At 43.5% G+C, this 10,455-nt stretch overlaps 1 protein-coding gene across 2 annotated transcripts; it reads right to left on the reverse strand.

Moving 5' to 3' along the window:
- Positions 1–4,199: 4,199 nt before the first annotated feature.
- SOSTDC1 (sclerostin domain containing 1) lies at positions 4,200–9,260 on the reverse strand. Of its 2 annotated transcripts, none has more exons than XM_029589012.1 (2): positions 8,973–9,260; positions 4,200–5,578 (listed from the first exon to the last, which is right to left on the reverse strand). In XM_029589012.1, the coding sequence occupies exons 1-2, from the start codon at positions 9,172–9,174 to the stop codon at positions 5,163–5,165; spliced, it is 618 nt and encodes a 205-aa protein (XP_029444872.1). In that variant the 5' UTR covers positions 9,175–9,260; the 3' UTR covers positions 4,200–5,162. The 2 variants fall into 2 exon arrangements, with proteins under 2 accessions (XP_029444872.1, XP_029444871.1); XM_029589011.1 differs by having other exon boundaries at positions 4,200–5,581.
- Between the last annotated feature and the right edge of the window lie 1,195 nt (positions 9,261–10,455).

The following is a 10,455-nucleotide window of genomic DNA, read 5'->3' on the forward strand; positions in this document are numbered from 1 at the left end:
AAACCAACCCAATCCAAGCCCCAGCAGAGAGAGATGAAATTTCACAGTCCCAAACTTTCCCCCAGCCCCTGCTCACCTGCCCTGGCCTCGGCCACGCAAGCCCCCAGCAGCAGCAGTAGAAGGGCGGCGAGAGAGAGAGCGGCTTCAGAAGCCCCGCTGGCGAAGGTGAATACGTGCACGCCTGTAGGTCCAATATAGGCGCTCAAGGCAGCGAAGGCGCATGCGCCGTGACCTCTGACATCCAGCCGGTCCAATGGAGCAGTAGCAACTTACGCACGCCTGGATGCCCTTCCCCAGTACGGACGTGGCTGGGTCCTTTTGAAGATGTGCGCAGTGCTCGCAAGGCCCGGCCACACGCATAGCCCTCGTTTTTTGCACAAGGGGAGGTTTAAAATTAGGACAAGAGCCTTGGTGTGTTCCGATGCCCCCTAGTGGGAGGTGTCTTTCTAGTTTGAGTGGTTTAACAAAACTCATGAACCCATTTGTCTCAGAGTTCTTAAAGGGTTGTCTTTCAAAGGGAGAGGACTGCTTGTCTTGTCTACTGTCCTGGGAAGGTGGCTGGGGCCCAAGGCTGAGGTACCCAAGCCTTTAGGATTTAGGAAAGTGTTCTGTCTTGGGGTCCAAGTTGGACCACTGAGACTATTGAAGAACCAAAAGGAGATTTGTGTGTTGAAAAGTGTTAATCCCCTATTTCTGATTTCCCTCTGGAGATCATTTCAGAGAGTCAAGGGAGAACTTCCAGACTTGGAGCCCAGCCACAGAGCTGCTGTTTACAGGCCAGGATCAGCCAGAAGTCCCTGCAGAATATCAGCAGGAAGTCCCAGAGTCTACTCAGGAGAAGGCTGCATGCAAGTTGGCAGATAATGTTGGGAATAGTCCAGCAAATGTCCCTTGTGAAGAGCACCTACTATCAAGATGTACAGATTTATCAGCAATTGGGATTGTGATGTTTTTATTCTGGACTTGTATTCTCTATACTGAAGTGCACTAGTTAGTGGTGAACTACTTGTGATTTTATTCCTATAATCAAGTTTCAGGACAAAGATTTTATTTTGAACTACAGCCAATGTGTGCCTATGTGTTGTTGTTTTTGTATGCGGGGTTGTTGCATTATATCTCTAGATAAGCCTTAAGGGTTTTGAAAGGCTTAATGTGATTCCAATACTCCCAGTGAATCCCTGAGCCCAGCTAGCCAGCAGGACAGGGGGCTACATTGTTGTCTATTGTATAGAAGGCGACAAAGGCTAGGGGGATCAGATGTAAAGATCCAACTATGTATATCCTAGAGCACATTTTCTCTCATGCATATAGTGGGGTAAATTTTCAAATAGCGTGATTTGGCATACTTTTGTTGGCGCATCAGGCGCAAACAAAAGTACGCTGGATTTTAGTAGATACGCGCATAGCCGCGCGTATCCGCTAAAATCCAGGATCGGCGCGCGCAAGGCTATCGATTCCGTATAGCCAGCGCGCACTGAGCCGCGCAGCCTACCTCCGTTCCCTCCAAGGCCGCTCCGAAATTGGAGTGGCCTCGGAGGGAACTTTCTTTTGCCCTCCCCTCACCTTCCCCTCCCTTCCCCTACCTAACCCACCCGCCCAGCCCTGTCTAAACCCCCCCTTACCTTTGTCGGGGGATTTACGCCTCCCAGAGGGAGGCGTAAATCCCTGCGCGCCAGCGGGCCGCTAGCGCGCCGGGACGCGACCTGGGGGCGGGTCTGGAGGGTGCGGCCACGCCCCCGGACCGACCCAGGCCGTAACCACGCCCCGGGCCCGCCCCCGAAACGCTACGGCCCGCCCCGAAAATGCCGCGCGGATCAGGCTCGCCCCCTCGACACACCCCCGACACGCCCCCCTCGGAAAACCCCGGGACTTACGCGAGTCCCGGGGTCTGCGCGCGCCGGTAGGCCTATTGAACCTAGGCGCACCGGCGCGCAGGGCCCTGCTCGCCTAAATCTGCCCGGATTTAGGCGGATTTAGGCGAGCAGGGCTCTGAAAATCCGCCCCTCATTGTGGATATCCTGAAAACCCGACTGGCTGGGAAGCCCCCAGGACAGGGTTGGGGGACCACTGCCCTAAAGGAAAGACTGGATAGGGGAGATTTGATATTGACATTTCATTACCTCCAAGGTTTTCATGTACAGGAGGCGGGCCTCTTTCAACAGAAAGGAGACTCTAAAATGGGGGGTCATGGGATGAAGGTGAAAGGCAGTAGGCTCAGATATAATCCAAGAAAATATGTCTTTATAGAGAGGGTGGTGGATGCATGAAACAGCTTCCCAATGGAGATGGTGGAGATAAGGGCAGTATCTGAATGCAGGAAAGCATGAGGTAAACCACAGAAGATCTCTGAGGGGGTGATAGGGATTATGAAACTGGATAGCTGGTGTGGATGGAAAGACTAGAAAGGCCACATGGTCTTTTTCTGCTGTCTTGTTTCTATATTTCTATAAGGGAGTGATAGTTATGCTGCTTTATGCATACCCAGTCGCACTTGTTGTGCTATTGCTTTTTGTGCATTTGTAAATGTGTCACTATATGGTTTGTCAATACAGGTATTTTGTTTGTCAATACAGGTATTTTGTTTTGGAACAAATCTTGTGTCTGTTTTTATTGAGTGGGTTTGGGTATTAAAGGAAGGGACCTTTCTTAAACATTGCTGCTTTCCTCAGAGGTGACTGAGGGTGGGTAAGAGAGAAGGATATGAAACCTGGAGTAGTAAAAGGAAGGGGAGATTAGCTTTCCTATTCTATACCTTGCCATCTTTCTTCCCATTCTCATCACATGTTTAGGATCCTGCCAATGTCTAGGGTCCAACTAACTTTCTAACAACTTCCTCCATCTTCACAAATCAGTACAGGTTTCCCCTTCTTCCCAAGGTGCAGCCCTTGATTTCTTCTTCCACCCCATGAAGGCCAGGTGAGTTAGAAAGGACCCAATGCAAGGTGGGCAAGTAAGAGTGGCATTCAAGAGGGGGATGGATGGAATTATCAACTGCAGGCTTTTCGGGCCCTGAAAATCCAGGGATGCTGCCACTTGTTTCTCTTCCCTGCTGTCTCTCTCTTTCTCTCTTCTCCTCTTCTTTCTTCTTCCCTTTCCGCCCTGCTCCTAGTCTCTCTATTTCTTCTCCTTGCCAAAAAATGAACAGTTTTTCCCACAAGCTGTCTCCAGTCAGAAGGTGGCTTTTATAGTGTGCGCAATCAGTGCCTATAATAGATGATACATTTGGAGTCATAGCATATGATCAGTAATTGGTTTAGTGGCTAGAGTGATAATCTGTCCAAGCTCACTGTGCATTCTGAATACTGATAAGCTCACAACTTGATAACAATGCATTCATTATTGCAGAATTTTGGATTATATTGTATTTCATTTTTTTTAGTTGGGCTAATTTAATCTAATTTAATTTATTTTAGGGTATAGGTAAGGTCGGGTAGGATGTTGAAAGCGTAGTTTGGATATTGGGTGAGAAAATGTTGCTGTGAGGAGCATTTGATTGGGTTTGGGTGGGGAATAGTACTGAAGGTGCTTATGTGCTGAGTGGCTAACTTTTCTGTAAATTTAAAGGAGTGTGTTGGGTTGGAATTGGATTAGAGGTTGGATGAGATGAGGGGTGAGGGTTGTTGATGTTGGATATCATCACTGGGAAAGAATATAGATTATGAAAATGTGCTCTGCAGTTATATTATCATTTAGTAGTTAACTAGATATTATTTTGGTGTGGATTAGTGACTAGAGTTGATTATATATATGAGTTTGTTGTGATGTCTTATATATTATTTGATTATCTTGTACACCATCTTGGATGAACGTTTTGGATCGGGGAAAGCAGTTATTTATTTAAAGTATTTATTGAACACATTTATATACTGCATAATCAGTTAAAAACAATAAAAATAGTTAATAAGAACTTTTAAATAAAATATATTAAATTACTTTGCAACTCGTTATGTTCATTAGCAAATTCTTAAACATTATGCTTTATGTCTGCTCACTAAAACATTAGAACGTTCCTTATTATGCACGTTAAGGCTTTTGTAAATAGGATGCTATTTATCATCATACATGTTAACCTGCTAACATGCTAACCTTTAGTGACTGGACCCGAATGTGCAGTTGATCATCATTTATCTAAATTAGAAACAGTTACCTACTGAAAAGTGATGGTGAAGCTGTAATTATTTTCTTATACATGGTGATACTAAATGCCTTAGACTAAATAATTCTTCTCCCATTATTAGACCAGTTAAGCATTTTAAGGTAGCAATTTACCAGCAAGCCTGGGCTTTCTTGCAAATTAAGGAGAGTTAAGAAAAAAACAAGTCATCTTTTTGGCTTATGTTTATTTCTGAAAAAGGAAATTGGTAAATTCAAGACAGTTATACCTGCCCTATACTATGATTGCACAATGCAGTCTTTAATAAAAATAAAAAAATACATGTTCATATGCCTGGAAAAAGTCATGATGAAAAAATATACCAACTGCACTACATACTTATCTTACATTATCTACAAAATATATATCCTACTTCAGCTACAAATCATAGGAAAATAATTTGATGCATGAAAAAGCTATAAAACATACAGTGCATTGTACATTTCAAAAATCACACATTTAAGCTTATTAAATAATTACACCGACAAATAAATAGGTAACTCAGTTATAGTTTGCAACTGCTGCCATGCACATCTGATATAAAAGTAATAGAAGAAGATGCAAGGCATTATTTTATGTCTATCATGAAATTTGGACTTAAATGGGTATTTCTTAAGGTAAGAGACATTTCAACAGCATATTCAAACATTAACTGTTCCCATGAATACTCAGGAAAAAAAAGCACCATTGTAATGAAAACACAACTTCAGTGAGTATTCATGGCAATAGCATTTACATCTGATCATATGGAGTAATGTAAACACGCCAGTCTTTTAGTGGTCATAGGAAGCGATAGAAAAGGTTGTACTACTGCACCCACATCTTGAAAATTGGGTGGGAAACAGTATCACATTATGCCATGGAAGGATGCCCTCTCTGTCTTTGGCAAAAAGCACTGAATATAGTTTTTCCAAGTAGACAGATGCCTGTAGCAGACAAAGTCTTTTTAGGCAGTCAGACGACGTATAAACCATATAATTGCAAATCTGTCATTTGATTTTCTCTGCTTTTAACTGGAGCTGTGCTTGCTGGATTTGCTAGCTCTTTTCCGGTCCCTGTGAGAATGACTAGCTTTGACCGGTGAGACTCCCTCAAAATTATGGCTGGACTCATTGTGCTGCCTGGTGTATCTCTTACATTTGCAGGAGGTGACCACGGTGACTTTGTAGGTTCGGGTGGTGCCATCCTGACACTGGAGCTGGATGCGTTGGGTGCGGCTCTTATCATTGACACATCTCCACTCTTGCGAGCTCCTCCGGCTCCAGTACTTCATCCCATAACCACCTCCAATCCAGTTAGGCAACACTGGTAAAGGCAGGCACTCCCCAGCACATACTAGCTCTTTCAAGGGGCTGATACTGGTGCACTGGCCATCAGAAATGTATTTGGTGGATCTCAGTTCCCTGCAGCCCACTTGGTGCCGACCTGCTAAAATTGATGGAACAGTAAAGTTTGAGAGTCATATGAAAAACCGAAATGAGATCCCTAGCAATTAATTCCTAAAGGCAAACTAGAAACAACTCGACATTCAGATGCTATTCAACAAACATGTTGCTGTCCATAAGCACAACACAGGAGAAATATTTGAAACATTAAGGTCTGGTTTCTTTAAGGAACATAAACATGTTTATGTAGGTTTTTATATATTGGAAGATAATTTGAAAGATTCCCGTTTCTCATATTTTAGAATTTTACTTCTAATAACCGTATAGAAACGATCACTTACAGGTAAATTTTAAAAAGAGTATGCGTGTGCCCAAAGATACACTTAATTTTATATCGTGTGTGCAAGAACACGCAAATCATTTAAAATATCCCTGCTCTGGGGGGGGGGGGGGGGGGGGGAAGGGGAGAATATGATTCTCTATATATATCTCCCACTGTAAGAGGGGCACTTTTAACTCGGGGGGGGGGGTTTGGGGGGGGGCGATGTTACATCTGCAAGGATCTGTAGACCCTTGTAACACCGCCCCCCACCAAAACCCACCCGAGTTAAAAGTGCCCCTCTTACAGTGGGAAATACATAGAGAGTCATATTCTCTCTCTCACGCTTGCTCTCTCTCTCTCTTTCTCCCTCCCTCCCTCCCTCCTCAAAATCTCTAGACTTGCCATGATCAGTCTTTGCAAAATTCAGGGTTACACGTGTAAACCTTGGCCCCACCCCTTTTCTGCCTCCTTATGTTTGATGTGCATACTTCCCTGCTTCTCAAATTTCAGGTGCAGCCCACATACGCGTGTATGGCGCCGTTTTTGCACAAGCAATGCTTTTAAACTCTACCTATTAGTATCATTATCTGAAACTAAATCAGCAATGGCGTCCTTGAGTGCCACAGCAGTCCCTGAGTGCCACAAACAGGCCAGGTTTTCAGGATATCCACAATGAATATGCATGAGAAAGATTTGCCCGCACTGTCTCCACTGTATGCAAATCTATCTCATGCATATTCATTGTGGATATCCTGAGAACCTGGCCTGTTTGTGGCACTGGAGTTCACCATCACTGAACTAAATGATACTAGAGGGGCATGCTCCACTATTAAAGAAGTATTGTTTATTAACACAGAATAAGAAAATCCTTAGAAAACATAAGCTCCTAAGTATTATTTTCTTGCATTCTGTGTCTGGCAGAATTTTTACCTGAACATCTCAGTCATGTCCTACTCAATAAGTCTCTTATTTGTTGTTGTTTTTTGTCTTGTGTGTATTGTCCATCTGTCTTAACTAGACTGTAAACTCCAAGGAGCAGGAACTGTGTTTATCTCTGTAAAGCACTGTGTTAAGCCTGGTAGTGCTATACAAATGATCATAATAATAATAGAAACCACAGATTGCAGTTGATGTGAGGACCCAAAACTATTTATAGATAACAAATGAAGAAAGACACAGGGATAAAATCACCAATGGTCATCAAAATGAATTGTGTTGGTTTGGTTTTTTTTTTTTTATTACTTACATTGACCATAAATAGCAAAGACTTAGCTAGAAGCTGTAAATTATTTTACTAACCTCCATATCCCCAAAGTACACATAGTGCAACTATGCCTTGCTGGCATTTTTTTTTTTTTGAAGAACATTCTTGTAAGTGAGCTGGAGCTCTAAAGCACTTTCTAATGCTTAAAATGACTGCTTTCTCTGCAGCAGGCAGCTCTCTGTGAATATGTCTGCCTGGAAGAGTTTTGGTTTGTCTTGTGTTATTATATACACAGAGGCTCCACATTTTCACAATGACAATTCCATTAACAATGAGTATCTCCTCCGTGTTCTTGCAGCTAAGGTATGCAGAGCTCAGATAAGCTTATAATCATCAGATATTTCCTGTGCGTTTATACCACCTCTATTCAGGAAGGCTGACACACCTTATTTTCTGTTCAGACAGTCTGAGATCACCTTTTTCCCTCTTTTTACTTTCCAGGCATGAGTTTTGTTTTGTTTTGTGATTAATGTGTTATGGGAGTCAGGCCAGCTCCAACATTTTTGTCTAAGGTTTCCCAGACTTCTGATGCACCTTCCTCTCTTTAAAAATAAAACTAGCTAGGAGCTAGGGAGAGAAAGATTGGGGGCAGAGATGACATTAGAGTGTGATTGTGTTAACTGTAGCCAGAGGCGTTAAGCATAACAGTGCTAAGCCAGGAAGTGAAAACAAATGCTGGATTCAAATCAAAGCCTTTTATCTTCAGATAATGCTTTGCATTGCTGGAGTGCCACAGACAGGTGAGAGTGGTAAGAAGGTTTACAAAAGTGAGCTGTCCTATCATTAGTATCTTTCCTACAGCCCTTGTCTCCTAGCTTATAGTGGGAGAAGGAACTAAGAGAACTAGCATCTAAACAGTTTCATATGAATAAAGCAATTGTTTAAGTTCTGCTCCTGACACATGAGACACATTTAGGAGGTGGTTATTAAAAAAAAAAAAATAAATAAAATATATATATATATATATATATATATATATATATATATATATGTATATTTTTATCCTATGTATTGTTTTATTTTTCTGCATTACAACATGACAATCAGCTGTCTTGTGCTGTTAATGCATTTCCGGCATGCTGCGTTTTGTAAAGGCCAGTAGCAGAGCTGACCAAGAATAAAGTTCAGCTGACATCTGGCTTTGTAACATAAGAGTAGCCTTGAGGTTAGAGCTACACAGGCTGAGAACCTGGGAAACCAGGGTTCAATTCCTGCTGATGCTCCTTGTAACCTTAGGTAACAGAAATCACTTCATGCTCTACTGCCTCAGGTATAAACATTGGGCCTGATTTTCAAAAGCAGTTACACCCTTAAACTGGGTTTTACATGTGTAGATGGGCTTGTGAAAATTGCCACAGTATATACCATTGAATTGTCCATCGGTTTTATCCCTGTTAAGTGCATTTAAGAGGGGGTAAATGGCTTTTGAAAATTGCTACAATAACTCCTTTGAAAATTCACCTGATAAGATTGCAAACCTTCTGGGGGGCAGGAATATACCTTCTGTGCCTGAATGTAGCTGGCTTTGGGCTGCCAAAGAAAAGGAGTGAGCAAAATGTAATACATTTGAACATAAATAAACATTCCCCCAAACATTCTTCTGCAGAGAGCCACGCAGCTATCGTTGGGAATATTCAGCGACCCGCGTTCTCCCTGCTAGCACAGCAGTTCGGTCAATGGCTTGGGGCAGTGCAATGTAACCGGTTAGTGGTGCAGCCCGTGTCTGCTTTAGTCCACTTGGAGATACATGGATAAAGGTCAGCCACTAGGCTCCTGGACTAAATGCGCGCCTGGCTCGCTTTAGACGGCGATGCTGACGCAGGTCTCGCCAGCGGGGAGAGCACTCACCGTTCCCGTCCTGCGCGGCCCCGTCGGGACTCCGGCCTCCGTTCCTCGCTTGGTTCAGCGAGCTGTTGCTGGGACTTGCGGGCTCTGCTTTGACCACCTGCGAGTAGAGGATCTCGGTGGCGTCGTTTTTGAAAGCCCAGCAGCTTTTCGCGAGGATGCACGCCAGGAAGACGACGCAGCACTGAATGGCTGGAAGGAGCATGCTTGGGGGCGGTGGAGAGGGGAGGGGGCTGTAATTTCTTTCCTTCCGCTTCTCGGTAACTGTGAGCTTTCTCCCCGCTGCTTCCTCCCTTTATATATCCAGGGAGGCTTGGCATTCGTTCAGGTGTAAAGTTGTAGGGAGAGCTCGCGGATGAAGCCGTGGGGGCGGGGCTGGGCTGGGATTCCTTGTGGGCCCCGCAAGGATATTGTACCAATAGCAGGGAAGCCTGTGCAGAGGAGGAGGAGCGCGAGCGCGATACCCAAAGTGTACGAAATCCCAGAGCAGGGCTGTGTCAGTGAAACGCGTGAACTGTAACTGCGGCGATGCAGAAGTCCGAGAGGTTGCTTGTGCAAACCCCCCCAATCCTGTGCAAGGAATCGAGATGCAGACCCTTAATATTGGGGGCAAGGGAGAAGATAAAATAAAGCCTTTTCCCTGTTAAGCAAGGCAAAGAAATGCAAGGGACGATGAAAGAGCAGCAAAAGCCAAGCAGCGCTTTCCTATGTACTTTCTGCTCTGGATTTCTGTTCAAAGTTCTGTATATGTAAGACTGGAGCAGCTTTAAAAATATTATACAGCCCTTAAGGTGACACAGTAACTATTGACGGGGGGGGGGGGGGGGGGGGAGTTCAAATAAAAACTACAATCAAGAGAGTATACCTTGTAAAAGAAAAAAAAAGGTTTGCATTAATGACCCCCTAAAAAAGTGAACAGAGATGTGATATGGAGCAAGCTACCAAGATTAATCAGAGAATCAAATCTACACCAATAAGTAAAGAACATGTAAGGAGCCCGATACAATTATTTAACATCTCCAGAGGGAAAATGTGCTGGGAAACATTTACAATTCATAATTTAATTTAAAAAAGACTCTTTTCTCTGCCTAGTTCTTAACAAACAGTATTCCAAACTTTGCATGCATGCATGTAAAAAAAAAGAAGCATGCAGTGTGTCCTATAGCCCAAATAAATGAGCAGCAATGTTTTACAAGTTAATGTATTTATATACTGTTATTCCAAAATACTTTCCTTCTCTGCCGGTATTTTCTATTCTAGTATCCTTTGACTTAGAATCGTTAATGCAAGCAAACCGAGAGCATATTTATGACCGTTTGCATGCAAGCGAGTGATGTTTGATAAGGGGCAGACAGTCCATTCATCTGAGTTAATAAAGACGTTAAATGCAGATTGAAAGCAGAGCTGGGTTCCGGTTAACAACGTACATGTGAAATGCAGGCGATAGGGACCACGGTTCGCAGATTAATTAAGACTGGCACTTTCC

This window comes from Rhinatrema bivittatum, chromosome 2, assembly GCF_901001135.1.
Source record: "Rhinatrema bivittatum chromosome 2, aRhiBiv1.1, whole genome shotgun sequence".
Classification (NCBI taxonomy): Eukaryota; Metazoa; Chordata; class Amphibia; order Gymnophiona; family Rhinatrematidae; genus Rhinatrema; species Rhinatrema bivittatum.